We start from the raw sequence: 18,331 nt of genomic DNA on the forward strand, positions 1-18,331 counted from the left end.
TATAAAACCGTTTAACTTAAAATTTTTTTTATATTTTTTTTATTTCCTCGATCTGGTATTATAAAGTTATCATTGTATATAGTAGGTATGTACGGCTTTGATTTCACTCGGTGTAGTTCTGCCTCCCCTGCTATATGCGAGATGCAGCGTGAAACTTTTTTTAAAAAAAAGTTAAGTTCCTCCACTAAACGTGGAGAACGGAAGGTTGTGTCACTACAATTAGATCTGTTTCCAAACCGCATGATTCGATGAATGCGAGAAAACATTATGTTGAACTCAAAACTTTATTTTAGTAGCTACTTATCATATTAGTTAGTGAGACGTACCTATCTACATAATACAATAGGTTGCCTTATTTAGAAATGTTACTCATCAATCTTTTTTTATTTACGCAATATAATTTAATGTAGCTACCATATATATTTTTTTGCTTCACACTGTATCCTTTACATAGCAGGGTAGGCAGAGGGAACCTGGAAACCTCGTGTCTACACACTCTGCACTTAGCCTCGACGCCAGAGCGAAGAAATTAAAATATTCTATATTTCATTTCCTCGAATGGGAATCAAATCCACAACCTGATGCGCCACGATTTTTTTCTTCTAAATAAAAATCTATAAACTATAACTTTTAAAAGAGAAAAGACATTATATTTTACTACTAGAACTCCAACAGCGAAATTCCAAATTCCTGCCGTACATACAATATACCCCGCGATCTCCAAATACCGCTTGATGCACACGAATTTTATTAGGCGCATTTCCGACATTATTTACGAACAGCCAACACGGTGAGTATTCATATTAGATTTCCGATCTTGCACCACGCCGCGGCCGTATCGAGAATGTCGGCTATACGTTCAATACTTTATTTCAGTCTATTCGTGTACCCGCGGCCGCCGCGACACGGAAGACTGTCAAATAAATACAAGTTAAAATATACCCGCTGTCGCGTTCTGTGATCCCCCTGTATACGTGCCATTTGAAGAATGAATTTTTGCCTGTTTTTTGTGCTATTCGGATATATGTTTGCGTGGAGCAGCGGGATGCTGTACCGGCGGGACTCCGATAATGTTTTGAAGCCGGGTGAGATATGTTTTTTGTAATAAATAATGGAAAAAAAATGGAATGGAAAATAATGACGCAAATACGCTTTTTTATGACACTATTCTGGTTTTATGTAAAAATGTTCGGACTAACGGCCATCAGGGCGGATTGTTGTTTTTAATGTGGATATTTTTAGTGATAACAAAACAATCGATATATGTGTTGTTTAAATCTGCATACATTTCATTTGTATTGAAAAATGAAATATTGGCTTTATAATTTGACTATTCACATATCCTAGACTTATTAATAAAGACACACTGAAAAGAGGCCCTTTGGAAACAAATATAAGGAATTCTTCAAATGTTTTTTTTTTCATTATCGAAATTTTAACTTACTTAGTATTATTGTAGCATTTACCAGTAAAATTATTACATAATTGTACTACTACAAATTATTACAAACAAACACATACTCATAGCTATACCATTATTACATAGGAGAATGTAAATTTATGCATGCCTGGTATCCCCATAACGTAGTCGTGTGTGCTGCACCTGAAGCAGAACGTCTATAGTACACTTAGAATCTAATCTATAGACTAGTAACGGGTCATAAGGAATGTATGGCCTTGAGTACCTGTCTGTAGTTGCATTTTATTGCATTAATTTCTCGTTTCTCTTGCACAGGATGTTCCGGAATTAATATTTAATGCTAAAACTCCTTCAAATAAATCAAACACTGGATGCTGAGTGGTGGAACTCAACGCCATACTTAGCCTCGATACCAGAGCGAAGAAATGGAAATATAAATTTAAATAAATATTTAATTTCCTCGAGTCTGGATCGAACCCACGACTAGTCGGGATTACAGTCACATTTTATGTCTGCGCTACGATTGGCCTCAGTCTATATTTTAAATTTTGATTTTATTATATTACTATACATTTCTGCACACTACAACTAAGAACAAAATAATATCTATTGGTTATTCGGTGTTATAATATTCTATACTACGACGGAATCCATTATGTTAAACATAAAAAATACTTGATAACACATAATATTAAACAATATAGATAGCAGTTATTTAATATTATCGAAAGAAGGTGAACAGGTGTTTATTAATACAATTCTTATACTTATATCTCGTGCCTGCCTTGAAACTGCGCACGCGCAGGCATAATGCACTATCGGATTTAAACTTTTATTGTACAGAGATACCAACAAAATTATTTATTTATGTAATAGTGGTGAGGTCAGTATTATATTATTTTTCATTTTTTTTTATTTTACGCTATTTTTTTTTATTTAAAGGAACATACTATCTTTACGACGAACAAAAAGGATATCTGTCTAATTAATATTTTTTTCTAAAATTTATATTACTATAAAAAAATCATCACTTTAAGTCTTTTTATTTATACTCAATAACCTTTTCCTCTTTGTACAATTTTTTATTAGTTAACTTAGGAATACTTATACACAGATTATGCAAAATCGAGCTTCTATAAGCGACTTTAATTAACTCCAAAACCTCATAAATTTATAAGATTTATTGATCTACTTTTCAACTATATTTGCATTTAAATAGAGCATCGAGGCTGTCATGGTGCAGGCGTGCGAGCGTATTTACTCGAGGGTTGGGGGTTCGATTCTCACTCTGAGAATATCATTTCTTTCATTTCCTTCCCCTCGCGCAAGGCAAAGCGCGGCGTTGAATTCCACCACTCAACACCTCGACACCTCGAGAATTCGTTGAAAATGGAGCACGGAAGTGGCTTAATTAGAACGGAGTTTCTTAACCGCATCTTATGTATGTAATATATTCTTGGTGAAAATAGAGTTACCTGGTAAATGCAATCAAAATTGAAAAATTAAAGAATTAAAAAAAATAGTAAAATTAAAGAAGCTTACAAAAATTCTTTATCCAATCAAGTCTTCAATCTTGCCATCTCACAATCTATAAAAAAATAAATAAAGCTCTTCCGTTACTTAGTGACTCACAGACAACGCACTGAAGAAACTACTGAACGAAGAAAGTTCAAATTTGACATGTTAAGAAGGCTAGAGAAGCAGTAATAGAGGATTTCTTAAAAGCGACGTAGAAAAAGAAGCTTGTCGCAAGCTACAGCTTGTCTACATAATTATAAATTAAAAATACACCTATAAAAGCATTTACACTTTAACAAGTTCATACTATAATTAACTACCTAACTAAATGCAAATTCTACGAGACCTCAACCGCACGATAGATAAAAATGTCCAACTGAAGCTTACAAACTGTATCGAATGCATTTAGTGAAACCCTATTTTGTCAGTGCACGATATAGACATACGAATTAGTGCTCGGTTTAGCTTAATTATTGTGTATTCAGACAGATGTATTCGATAAATACACGCTGAGAATACAAAATGTCGTATAGAGTAATTAAATTTCATATTATATATCGTATAAGATATGAAAATATAATATGCACTTATATATAGTATACCTGGGGCTTAGATGTTTAATAAAGTGTGAAATATTTTCTACTTTATAGTATTAGTTTGCTTGAGAGAAATTTCTTGTTATAAAATACGTATATAAATACATACTGAGACGCCGTCCTGATCAGGTCAGTAAGTAGAAAATGATGTGGGTTCGGTTCTTATTCAAGTTAATTAATCATTTTCATTTCTCCGCTCTGAACAATAAAGCACAGCGTTGAGTTCCGCATTTCATCCCACAATATCTCAAATATTGGGCGTTGCGTGTCGAAGTGTCTTAGGCTCCCTCTGCCCGTTATGCTGTACAAGAAGAGACGTGAATATATTTTTTTATTGACTCTGTCCACGTGCAGTGAATTAAATATTGTTATAATTTTTTCATTTCTACTGAAGAATTAAACAAAGTACAAATATTTGTTATAGTTGTATTCAATATTTATTTGATTTTAAGCGTAAAAACGAAACGATACTACAAAAATTTCTGACCCTGATATATGTTTAGTACTTGAATCACGAAAAGATTTTTTTTGTTGGTCAAACGTACATACAAAAATACTTAATTTTGTATACCTAAGCATAAACCAAAATATTCATTTAATTAATTTACCAACTATAATATTCTATATGAGAATTAAAAAACTTATAATTATATTTTCGACACGTCCAAATATACCATATTGTAATATAAAAGGAAATACAAGTTCCATACTTAGTGCAGACGGGGCCCACGCACAAAATTAGCATGCGTGTATTCAAAAAAACACCGTTGCATTTATACTGACCATTAACTTAATATTTGAATTGAAACGATACTAAAATTCACTTTTTTACGTATGAAACCCATTTTAAATCTTATGAATTATTTAAAAATTTGAAAGGAATTGTTGGACATGTTGATATTTACATCTGGATTTAAATCTCAATGTGTTAAAATATTTTTTTATATATAAATAAGGCCTGCATTGTGCAGAGATGGTTGTAGCTTCAATAAGGGAGATGAAATATTAATATCCATATTTTCATTTCCTTGCTCAGATAATGAGGCTATTAGTGGGAGAACTTAACACCGCGTTTTTTCTACCAGAGCGACAAGTTGAAAATAATTTACCGGACAATGGATGGAATCGAATCCATAATCGTCTCGTAGTCAGATGCTGTCATACTGGGCCACGGCTGACACATGACTGCCTAATTTTTTTGCATTTTATAACATCATTTTTATTCATTTTAGTTCCTTTATATGGGAATCACAACCAAATGACATCATTTTGACCTTTTGCTTGATTTGCAGTGAAAAAATTGCAAAACTTTATAAATATAATATTTAGTAATATCGATATTTTTCAAGTTCAATCGACTCTTACTTCAAACAACTGGCTGTTCTAATCGATATTCTCATCGCCAATGACTCATTCCCAATTACCGGTGAGTATTTATGGTGACCGTAACTGTTATTAATTAAGGCAGTCTTTGATCTTGACATTTAGTTACGTGTATTTTTCCCCTTCATCTTCTCGTTGGAGTGAAAGACGTAAACAGAAAATACTTATAAATAGATATTGAAATTATTTTTAGAGTATTTATAGTAAAGTAATTCCTTGCTCAGAATAATTAATGAGGGAATGAAATATTTAACATTTTCATTCCTTCGCTCTAGTGACCCGAAAGCGCGGCGTTGAGTTCCGCAACTCAACACGCAAAGTCTCCAGAACATTCGACGGAAAATGAGAGGCTACCTGCAAGATACACCGTGAAGCTGAAAAAAAACCATCCCCCTAAAATCTCCCCCTACATTACTTTTCAAATTGCTTCTTTAATTTGATTTATATGCTATGGATAGAGTTCGTGCGCCGACTCCAATACATTTGACATTTAACCACGCGCTTAATATCACTTAAGTAATATTCACAGTAAATTCCATTAGCGTTCCATTTGCTATAGAAATGTTAGTATTACACAGTACACCGAATTACATTGTTTACAAAACCTTTAAGGAGATAAGGCTGTGTTTTGTTTTGAATTATACTATTCTATATATGTTAGTACTGTGCTATATTAATTTCTATTTATATTATTATTATATTACAACAATTTTTATATGTATATATTTAAGTATATTTAAGCTCCATTTTGACAATGGATTTTTTGTGCTAATATAGTTTAATTTTTTTTTCGATAATGTTAAGATAATATATGATCCAACAGTGAGCGGTAAGAGAAGCTGGAGAAGTATGTGATACTAGAGAAGATCACGTAAAAAGAATGAGGAGCATCTACTCGTATGAGGAGGTTGATGACAGTTTAGAGGGTGACCGAAGTAAGCACAGATTGCAGCGCTGACGTTAGATGCTACGTTCTAGGAATAAAGCGTGAAATTAATTAAAAATAAACTATTTTTAATTTCTTTCTCATTTTCACATAAACTATTATTCTAAGTAAAAATATTTTATATAGTAGATAAATTAAATAATATTTTTCTATATAAAAATACATTCGTACGTAAACACGATGTATAAAATATACGCAGTTATATTTACGTAAAAGGCTCGGCCGACCTTGCACGAGCGGGCCACGGTCAAGAATTGTTGAGACCTCTTATATTACTGAGATACCTGTCACTTTAACTTACTACTGTAGTACAATTTATATTGCCCCATATTTGCCAGCTTGGCATTTTAGCTGTATCGAAGTCCAATCGCCTAGTGTAAAGACACTCTGTTCGCCACTTTCCTCCGAATTCTAGAGATATTGCGTGTTGAGCTGCGCAACTCAACGCCGCGCTTTGCCTGGATATCAATGTTAATAAATGAAAATATTATAATATAATTTCGTTTCCTCAAGTGAAAATCGAACCTACTACCTGACGCGTTGACAGACAGACACTAATCAGGACTAATCATAAGAAAAGTGTTTAATAAAAAACATCAAATCAGTTCCTCGCTATATCCCGCTTACAACAGGTAGGAAAGTGTTAGTTGTAGGTTTGAGATCTATAATTTAGGAAATTATGTAAAAAAACAGCTTAAAATCCAACCATGAAAGAAATAACCAAAATATTCCCAAGATATTACGTATATAATCAGAAATTATGTTTTGATTCCAAATATCACAATCCAAAGTTCTGAATGGGGAATATAGAAATTAGCCTAATTAGTATGGCAGGTGATACCGACGCTCTACCCGAAATACTGTTACATTTAATATTACATTTTGAATATATCAATATAATAGCAAATGCTTCTAACATTGAAAATGCTTAAATTTAGTCGAAATTATCAAACCTAAATTGTGGAATACTGAAATACATTTATGTATGTATTATTATTTTTTGTATGAGCACGCTTTATCCCGCATATAGAAATATAGACAGAGAAAAAGCTTAGTGATAAAACTCTCTGTTCTTCGCTTACCAACCGAGTTCGACGCTGTATGCTTTTCTTTTAAAATAATCTCATTTTCTATTGGAAGTTGGGTAACTTCCAATAGAAAATGAGAAAAATGAAAATGAAAGTGAGAAAAATTATTCCCCCGAGTGAGTGCCTACAATCAGATTTGAGTTTGCGAGAGAGCTGTTTCACTGCGAGACAAATGGCCTAAATTATATCCCTATAATTATAAAATTATATTAATTTTATGACGTGTCTGTTAAAAACCGGTTATCACCCCATAGCCTTTGTTATAATTTTACAAATTAATAAAAAAATACCGCAATGCAGTATTCAATAAAATATATTTTTAAAAAAAAAATATGTCTAACAAAGGACTAAGACTATAGGCTAATATTAAAAAGTGTATTTTATGATTTTGTTTAATAAAATTAATAAAGGTTAGAAAATTAATTTTTGGATATAATGGTGATTGGGGCCGTCGTCGTGATGCAGGGAAATAAGCGATCCCCACTACCACTTAGGGGAATATATTTTTTTGTATTTTGATTCTATCGTTCCGGTAACGAGACAAAGAGCGGCGTTGAGTCCCAATACTCAACACGCAAAGCCCCGAGAATATTTTGCTGTATAGAAAATACAGTGTGAAACTAAAGAAAAAAAAACATTTGTTACATATTTACATAATATATATACCATCTCGCCAGTCAGCTTAATATGTCCATAGATCAATCACTTATCTATTTCGTAAATCAAAAGCATTATCCTCAATTTAGCACATTTATATTAGTGTTAGCAACACCTAGGTAGCGTTGAGTTCGAAACTTTTTAGCAAAACAGTGACCGTTTCAGCTTAGGTTAATTGAATATTGTTGTTTTTAGAGCTTCGCCCGTTTGCGCGTGCTTTTATTGCTAAAGTTTAGAGTTGAAAACTGTCTGTTTAACTTATAATGTCTACCTGTTAACTTATATCCATATTTTGGATATACGCGGTATAGATTAAATTAGCTCTGTGTGTTGCTACACTGTAAACTTTTTGGTTCTACCATAACAGTTATATGAAGTTTGGTTAGAATATGTAACAATTTTAGAAAGCCAGGAACGTTGAGACTAGTCGTGGCGCAGTGGCGCGAGCGTGCGTATGTAACCGCAACAGGGTGTGGGTTCTATTCCCAGTCGCTATAATTGAATGGACATATAAAGTGTGACGTCTTTATTTAGTCGTTAAGGAATTCACGCATCTGGACCCACCACTAGTGTAAGAGCAATTGAGGCTAATTTAATTCTTTATATATGTAAGAAAAATCTCTAAAACCACTAGTAATATTATCACAACTTGATCGTTGATATTAAATTGTAGGGCACGCCCTAGTTTACAGTAATTGCAGAACTAATATTAAATGACAGCGTGGTTAACGATTGTAATATAAGGCACCGTATGAAATTACAATTTCAAAACATACAAAACTAAATGAAGTTATACTACATTAATTAAGGAACTATAGTTCAATGCTATATATACCTATAAGTATATAGATATATGCTAACAGTACGTACGTATTGTCCAGTCCTTGAAATTAATAACACTTTCAAATAAAATGATTAGAATGATATTTTTCACTAAAATTATCTTCAAATATTTTTTCAAATTATTTACATCTACAAAGGCTCATGAGATTTTATTGCACAAAATATTAATATTTTTACTAAATTTGTTACACAAAAAATTATGTTCCAATTCAGTACGGTGAATTAAAATTATTTTTATACTAAATTTTTCTCTCTTTTTCAGATCTTATGCCAGTATCATCAACGGTGATGCCTCTGCCATACTACTCTATGTTCGGCTACGAGAAGAAATTACTCCGGGATAAATACAAGAAACGGCCCCAGGGGAAAATCTCGCTAGTCACTAAACAGCCGAAATAAAAGGCTGTCTAATAACCCGCCATTATAGCTTTCCCTCCTCTACTGGGGAATTGGATAGATTCATTTGTTGTAACGAAGACGATTTAATTGTAGTTAAATTTAAAAGCAATTCAATTTGCCATATTTAGAATTTTATATTTACTTTGTTTTTCTTTTTAATAAGAGCTTTTTTTTATGCATGTTATTTTTAGTTTTTTGCTTTTTTAATATTTTTTAATTGAGACAGTTTTGTTGAAATATTAATGGACAAAATTAACTATTTCATTATTTTTTATAATATTTGTGATATAGTATTAAATGACAAAATAAAATAATAATAATATTTGTATAATAATATGAGGCAGCGATGGGACAGCTTTTGAGTGAAAGCATAATGTTTGTGGGTTCGATCTCCATTTGGGGAAAGAATTTTTTTGATTTCACCACTCCGATAGACAATGGCGTTAAGTTCCGCCACTCGACTCATAATATGTTATATAAATGTCCTAGATGTAAAAGATACAAAACTCGCCTTATATATTCTCTAAATAGGTGTAATTACGAAAGAAAATTTAATATAATTACGTAATTCATTTTAATTTATATATAATAAATTTTTATTTTTTTTAATAAATATGAACTACTAACAAATTTCATAAGGGGAAACAGCTTTATAAAAACTATTCCATATTAACTAAAAAAATATTGTTCCTATTTCCAAATCAGTAGCAACGCTTAAGAAAAAGTTTACTGAATTTTGTAAAAAAGTGCAATAAACACTAATGTAATCACAATATTTTTTCTTTTTTTTTCGTTGTATATTTTGACAGTTCCGACTTGGGGGAATAGAATTTTTTTTTTTCATTTTCTACGTCTTTCACAGAATGTTTTAAAATTAGGTTTCCTCTCTCTACCCTGCTATATACGGCATACAGCATAAAGATAATAAAAATAAACATTATACGTGACAAAAGTAAAAAAAGCGTTAAAGCGTCAAGCGTTTTTCAATCTTTTCTAAAGAATATTAATAACGTAGTAGGGTAGACAAAAGGAACATGAGAACGTAGTGTTAAGATACTCCGTTCCTCACTTTCCGCTGAATACTGGAGGAATGGTTCAAAACACAATGACGTGTTGAGTATCGGAACTCAAAACCGCGCTTTGCCTTGACCCCATAGCATACGAAATATAAATTTAAATTAATATTTTATTTCCCGAGTAAGGATCGAACCCACAACCAGTCACATTTACACACACTTGAGCCACTGCGCCACGACTGGCCTCACAAATAAACTAAAGGAAACAAATTACATTATAGAAAGCACACGTATTTGTTTAATAACTAAAATGGAACTCTTATACGTATTTTAGTATTGCACGAATATACAGTATACTAAATTATTCGAATATAGCGAAATATATAGGAAAATAAAGTAGTGTTATATAGAACTAGCGAGTGGCTATGAGCATAAAGTGAGTATTGGATTGCTCGATACCGTTAGTCGAATTATCATAAACAGCTCATATTAAGCTGGCTGTAGTACAAATGCTCAATAAACTTACTGCATATTTACATTGTTTTGGTGCTAGCTTCTGGAATAATAGAAATGATATAGTATTTCGTATTTCATACATTATATTTTTTTATAGTTTGTGGCGCGGTATTTGATTATAAACGTTGTGGGTTCGATTCCTGCTCGAAGAAATTAATAATATCTTTGCTCTGGTTTGCTCTGTACAAAGCGCGGCGTTGAGTTCCTCCACTCAACATACAATGTCTTGAAAATTTGGTGGAGATAATAACAATTGTAATTTTATATACTGTAACATAAAATGATTTTTTCGAGTGATTAAGATAAAATAAGGTAAATGAGCTATATTTTATGACCTATACTTTTACCAACTAAAATATTTGGTTGGTTGGTTTGGTTGGTTGGTTTATTTTGGTTGGTTGGTAATATTATAAAAAACGACTTATTTTTGAAAGATAGATCGTACGTACATAGAATTAATAAACAGAATATCGTTAAACAACGCGCACACATTTAATTGCGTTCCTTTACCACTTCTATACAATTACCAATTCCAGCTACCAGTCAAAACGTCGAGTTGCAAACGTATGTATGTCGATTTTAATTAAAACAGGGGAATACTCGTGAAATGCAGGCGAAAAGGCAGCTTATGAGATGAGACTTGCGAGAACAGCTATAGCTGTAGGTACCTACTCTGATTTTGTTACCTCAAGTGGCGATATTGAAACTTTTAATTATGCATATTAAGTAATATAAGTTAAAATGCTCTATAGAACCCGTTTGTTTTTCTGTAACCACAAAAGATATTGTAAAGGAAGTAGGTAAATTTGTAATGATTTTGATGGCATTTTGTGAAAAGGAACTTCGGATTTTTAAGTTTAATATTTTCAATATGATGGATATAATGGAGAGGCTTACTAGTGTGGAAGTCTTGTTCGAATGGTGGCTATATTTCCCCTAAGATTTGCAGTACTTTGCAAACATATTCAATTACAGACTGACACAATGCCTATTTAAAATTAAGTAATAAATAATATCATCAAATATCATTATCATATTTTCTCGAGTGGGTCAATGAAATATTTTTATTTTATCACTCTGGTAAAGGGCCAAGGCGAGGCGTTGAATTCGGCAGAAAGTGGAGAACGAAAGTGCAGTTAGGAAACAAAGTATCTTTTTACTAGGTATCTTCTGCCTATCCTGCTACATTCCGATTCTGTCAACATTGAGTTGAAAATGTTTTTTTTTATTCTAAGGTTAGTTGTAGACTTTGTATCTCGGACCTCGCAAAGATCCCGCGTGATTAAATTTCCTAGTCCCGCAAATACTGAAATTGAATACAGGCTGCGAGATTGGAAGCCCTAGTTATATCAAATAATTTCATCATGGACATCCACATTTTAAAATATTATAATATTATATTTCGTTTGATTTGGTTACTTTTCAATTTTGTGAGTACATTAGAGACTTCGTAGAGATTTAAATCTCTGAGAGAAAAAAAAAAACTTATTTGATTATTTTCTTACAAATAATTTGAAATGTAATCCACTACACATGCTATCCCACTGCCACATTGGCCTCAATAATATTTAGTTTTTAAGTATTTTTACTAAAGTATCATTAACAAATTTTACAATTTCTTTTCATCTTCACGCCGTATACCGTGTGTAGCAAAGTAGGCTGAGGAAACGTAGTATAAAAACACTCCACTCCCGGCCTTCCGCTGAATTCTCGAGGCATTACGTGTTGAGTGATGAAACTCAACACCGCGATTTTCCCTCGACATCAGAGCGAAGAAATGAAAATATCGAACCCACAACCTGTCGCTTTCACAGTCACATGCTTACCACTGCGCTACGACTGGCTTATAAACTAATCCATTAGGAATTTTAATTCATCCAACACATATTCCAATAACAGCATTCTCAAAGCAATCAATGCTAAATAATTAAACTTAATAGCATATCTATAGAAGGCTGCTATATCCATATTGCATGTTAAGTGCGACTCAATCCGCGTAAGAGGCACTCGTGTTGGGAGCTTTACCTACGTCTTAATCGAGTTCGTTAACGTATTCCAAATTTATTGAAATATATCTTGTGGAATTAAAAAGGGATTGAAAAATGGATTTTTTTAATAGCATTTGAATAAGTCTTTGTACGATGTCAGGATGTATCCTGGCAGGCAGGTAGGCGGCATATAGGCAGAGGGATCTTAGTTTTGAGACTCTTTTCACCAATTTTCGTTCAGTTTTCAAGATATAGCGTTTTAATGCCGTCTTGTTACGAGAGCGAGAAAACAAAAGTGGATTATTCTTCTGAGTGAGAATTGAACCTATAACCGTCGTATTCATAGTAAGACATCTCATTCGTGTAACGATTAGTTATAAAAAAGCAAAGAGGCAATTGGCGGAAACCAACGCCGCTTTTTGTTTTATTTTTAGTTAGAACTTGTAATAAAATACATTTCAATAATCTTATATCTTTAACATCTTCCATAATATTTCCAATACCAAAAAAAACTATTATAAGAAAAACAAAAATACAGGCCAATAAAGATTTGTATAACATAGAGTTATACCTCGATTTAGGTCCATATAGTTGGTGAGGATGATCCAAAGTGTCGCAAGGGAAGTATTATAAAAATAATGTATTAGTGGGATTTAGTTAAGCCAAAGACAGATCGGTTGGGAGCGACGGGACGAAGGAAAATGGCTGTATTAGTTGAATAAACGTTACGTCAAATAGGCCATTTTACTTCCGTGGGTTATAGTAAAAACAAGCCCTGGACTTTGTTAACTTTGTTACTGGTGATTAGAATATAAGCCTTGCTGTCATGTAGTGGCAGCAATGTTTTTTAATACTATATATAACATCTAGTCGTAATAGCTAGTGGATAATTATGTTATCCACTACATAGCAGAGTAGGCAGTGTTAAGGCACTCCGCTCCTCAATTTCAACCGAATTCTTTAGGTCACTACGCCTACGAACATATTAGGCGCAAATGCCGGTTTTCTTCACTTAAATTATTAAAAATAATTAATAAATTATTCTTGTTGTAACTTTGCTATATTATGTTCGTAGGCACTTTTAGCTTTTAGGATTTAGTTAAAACTATGTTAAGTGTGTGGCAATGGATAATATCATTTCTAAAATTATTCCCAAGGAAATATAAAAAATAGCTGTACAACTTAATGAAAGGTAATTATTTTTAAAACTTATTTGTCTAATAACTGCCAAAGTAACCCATATTCGCTTCTAGTAAGTAAGAACTTTCAGGTTTTATAATGTAACGAAAGTCTGGCTACTTTCGACTACTTTCCCTGTATAATAGTTTTAGAATCTTTTTCATGAGATATTATTTGGACAGAATATGAACGGAATATTATATCAAAGGATTCTTATAACTTTCAACTCTAAGTACTATAGAAGTATAAAACCTACATACCAGGAACAAAAAATATACTATTCCAAGTTTAATTATGGTTTATATTCAGATAATTTTATTAAACGTAGATTAACGAGATATTTCATATAATGAAGTATTATAATTTATTTATATAATAAAAACACGATAATAAAATGTAATTTATCTATAAGACGATTTACAATTTCATTTTATTTATATTGCAATTGGAGATTACAATATTAATAAATGAAATTTGGGAAGGGCGACCTGACGAAGATAGACCTTCACAAGCATCATAAAAGAAGACTAATGGACATGTGAATCCTCCCACTGCTCACCTAAGAAGAAGTCTGCACATTCCAAAGAGTCTTGGATAAAAACCTCTATATATTGGATATCTAACTCTAAAAGGAGAATTAATAGATAAAAACGGAGATGGCGAGATGAGCTGGCCCATTACAAGCCTGACTTGAGCACAATAACACGAAATAAGTAACAGTTATAAAATGGAGAGAGGTCTCTTCCCACCAATGGGACAGTGCAGATTAGTAAAATAAAATGTAATTGTATTTTAAACTATTACAATAAAGAAGGGTTACAATCATCACTTTACTTCTATTTGCTTCGTAATATCGGCGACAAGAACGCCATACTAGTAGAATTTGTATGTACCTATACTTAGAAAATAAATATGTTATTCAAAACAACAAATATTATACGTGCAATTAGTAAGAATTACAATATTCAATATTTGTTATATAACATTTTTCGCTCCACTTACAAATTAATTGGACCGTGTATCGCCATTTAAAATTAAATAGCTTTTTGATTGAAACACGTAACAAATCCACTAATTTGATGCTTAACCACTCAAAAACATGTTAGCGGAAAAATCAATTAATTTTTTTAGCGTATTATAATATATTTTATTATATCTACAATGAATGTAAAGACTATAGACGCTAGTAACGGCGCAGAGGCCCAAAGTGTGACTGAAAAATTATATTATTTATTTCTTCGCTCTGGAGTCGACGCAATGCCTCCAAATTGCGGCGGAAAGTGGCAAACGGAGTGTGTTAACACTAGCTTCCTTCTACCTTGCTGTGGGCGAGATACAGCGTGTACCTACAATATGAATAATGAATGTACCAGTGTGATTAATATTTTATAACATTAGTCCGTGACCTAATTATTTACATGTTTTAAATAACCCAGATAGAATCGGGGCTATGCTGTGTTCAAATGTTTAAGTACTGCATACAAAACTTAGACGAAATATTCTCGGGCGTTTTGTATAATTTTTTTCACTCAATTTATCTTCATTACATGACATATCACATTTCTTTACAATTTTGTAATTTTGTAATTCAACTTTCGCATCTTGTTTATCCCCATAAGCGAAAAGAGATATTTTTTTAGTAATTACTCTGTTTCATGTTTTCTACTAATACATGCTCGTTATTAAAAAAAATGTAGGGTTGCCTACTTGCTGTGGGTTATTTCAAGATTTTTTAAAATAAAATAAACTCTTTAACATCAGATAAAATGAGAAGATGGCTTCATCATCTTCTGTATAAGTAAATAACACAAATAACCAACTTATATAACATTTTCCTAGTTCCTACTAATTTAAACTAAACTAAAACTAAACTTAAAAGACTTACCATCAGTTTTGTAGTGTTGATGGTGGATAATAAAAGTCTTCTCACGCTTAGCACCGAGTTTAACACCACTTTATTTGCACATATAGGAACACACACGGTACACTATACAACAAAGTCAAACACAAACATATATATAAAAGAGAACACAATAGTTACGATGATATTAACAAATAATTGAGAAAACAATGGAACGTATATAAAGCGCATCGAGCGGCAAACACCGACTGTTATAATAAAATATGCCGTCGACAAGAGGGTAGGCGTAAATGTTAGGACACCGCACCGGTTCAGTCGACGGCAGCGAGCGCTTTCATATACATAAACTAAATACGAATACGCATTGCAAGATTGTATTTAAGTGATAAATAAATAATTTTGAATATTGAAATACATAAATTACACATATTAAAGAAACTGTAAATATAAATAATAGTTCCCTACAGTTTCACACAGTGTCAGTTTTAAACCTTATAACATAACGTGCGCGACTAGTGTCTAGAGATCGTATTTTAGAAAATACATATTTATAGATGACCAAGTAAATAGGCAGTGAAAATAATACTGTACTTTTACTCAAATTCCCAAACTAGAAACCCCAAAATTACCTAAAAAAATAAAAGTTTATTTATAGAATCGACGCTAATCAATCTCTTCAATATAAAACTGTTGTTTACGAGTTAATAAATTTTCTTTTTACTGCTCCATTTTTGCTGAATGGAGTTTTAATGAAATTGAATAGAGTTCACGTTTTCTTTAACAGCAAATAGCGATACGTCAAGACATGTTGAGTATTCGTGAAAATGTATTTTGCCAACAACTTTTTTTTTATTATGCATTAGTATTTCCTCGTTCTGGTAACGAGGCAAATCCAGGTGTTGAGTTTTACTACTCAACACGCACTGGCTCGATAAATCGGCGAAAAGTGGAAGAAATGTCTTAGACTAGGCAATCTTGCCTCTGCATGTACATGTATATAGTATGTGTATCATTTTTATTAGTATGTCCAATAAAAATTATTTCAACAAGATAAGAATTGATACGTAATACTAGTAAGTACCAATAATTATAAATTTAGGAATACTTACACAAAAATTTACTTTATTTGAAATATTAACATCGATATAATGAGACCAATATTGAGTGGCGGAACTCAATAGAAATATTAAATATTTCAATTCCTCTTACAGTCACACTTTGCCCATAAATCCGCTGGATTCAAAGGGCGCAGAACCGGACGGAGTGGCGAGAACTAGGGGAGGCCTATGTCCAGCAGTGGACGTTGAAAGGCTGATGGATGGATGGATGGATTGTGCCCATACGCCACGTAGTTAAATTTAAAAAATTACTCCAAAAATAACACGAATGAAAGGACAAAATCCAACGCGAATAACTAAAAAAGCGCCGCATCACCGTCTGAGTTTAAACAACAGGCGCTCCGCAAATAAAGTGGTCGGCGAGTGTATCGGGCGCGATTGCTTCAGACGCTGTAATCAATCAAATATTTGGCCAAGTCATGAATAAATCTGAACGGGAAGAGTTTGAGGTCTCGAGTAAACAGCTTGTTGTGTTAAGCTGTCAGGTTGTTCTATAAGTAAATGTATGCTGATGGACTTGTTTATTGGAAGAAAAACTTGTGGAAACTTCTAAAATCATTTCTTTTTTTTCATTTTTGACGATTTTGATTGACTTTTTTTAATACAGATCATAAATAAAAGACTAGAGACAATCCTATCATAATTACAGATTAATATATTTGCAAAATTTAACAATACCACTTTAATAGGCAGCAATTGACGAAATTATTTAACGATATTATATTTTAAGGTGGCATATAAATATTCGTATGATCTATTATGAGTTAAGCTTTCAGTGTCTTTATAATTTTGTATAAATAAGTAATTGTACAAATACATAAATTTTAACCCTTAATTTACACAGTACAAAGAGAATTTACAAATTTTTACATTTTACTCGTGACCACATAGTTAACATAACTCACGTAAGTTAAAAACATATATTCCGAAAATCTATTTCGAAGCTTTAAAATAAAAATCATAGAAACCTAGAAGTCGAACTTTCACCGCCTGCGCTAGCGACATGAATAAAAAGCGACCGAGGAAAGCATAGTTGACGGAACTAAAGTTTTCAGCATACGAAATTGTATTAAAGGTGGAAAATTTTCGCGCCGCCGAAAGGTAGCGAAATGCACACAATTTTCTCACTAGAGCCAAAGACAATGCCATATCACATAGTCGTGGAGGCAAAGTGAGAGAGTTTACAAGTACCTACCAGAAACGCAAACATGAACAGAGAAGTAAAACGAGCTGGATGCTCCCGTGGAATACTGAAACAGCGTATGTATCGTACCTTACGTTCAACATTCTACTTTAAAGCCTGGCAACACCTGCAATTTTGTAAAACCACGTTCGAATGAAAGAAAAGGTGGGATGCTCACTATTACTTACATTTATTCTCTCAGTCGGAATACGGCTGTTCCGTGATATGGTAAGCAAAAGCTAAGCAAACAAATTGGCTGAGATGCAGACGTGGGGCTGATGTATTCTAAGAGATTATTCGTGTGAATGCACCTTTGGAACCAGTGAAACGGTTATGTACGGTTGTGGCGTATATTTTGCGAGGTTTTAAGATTGATATGATGACATCACACTCTCAAGTGCCACTGTGAGATAAAATCCTAGTCTATTCACCCTCGTTATCAGCAGGTCATCTTTTTGAGGGTATACCTGCATTCATTTTACGTCTTGGTTGTTTCATAGCGTGGAAACTTTCACTACGAAAAGAAGTAGCGTATAAGTATCTTTTATGTTTATGTTTTAGACTTCGATATGGAGTCTAAAATATAAAAGACTCTAGGATGATACTTAGTGACTTCTAAC

At 32.6% G+C, this 18,331-nt stretch overlaps 1 protein-coding gene across 1 annotated transcript; it reads left to right on the forward strand.

The window, feature by feature from the left end:
* The first annotated feature begins 856 nt into the window (after positions 1-856).
* Positions 857-9,625, forward strand: LOC146529809 (uncharacterized). Its single transcript, XM_085200972.1, has 2 exons — positions 857-1,085; positions 8,714-9,625. The coding sequence occupies exons 1-2, from the start codon at positions 989-991 to the stop codon at positions 8,848-8,850; spliced, it is 234 nt and encodes a 77-aa protein (XP_085057098.1). The 5' UTR covers positions 857-988; the 3' UTR covers positions 8,851-9,625.
* Positions 9,626-18,331: the final 8,706 nt, after the last annotated feature.

The sequence above is a fragment of the Heliconius melpomene genome, chromosome 17 (assembly GCF_056956725.1).
Source record: "Heliconius melpomene rosina isolate 202511_hmr_F chromosome 17, ASM5695672v1, whole genome shotgun sequence".
In the NCBI taxonomy this organism is placed as follows: Eukaryota; Metazoa; Arthropoda; class Insecta; order Lepidoptera; family Nymphalidae; genus Heliconius; species Heliconius melpomene.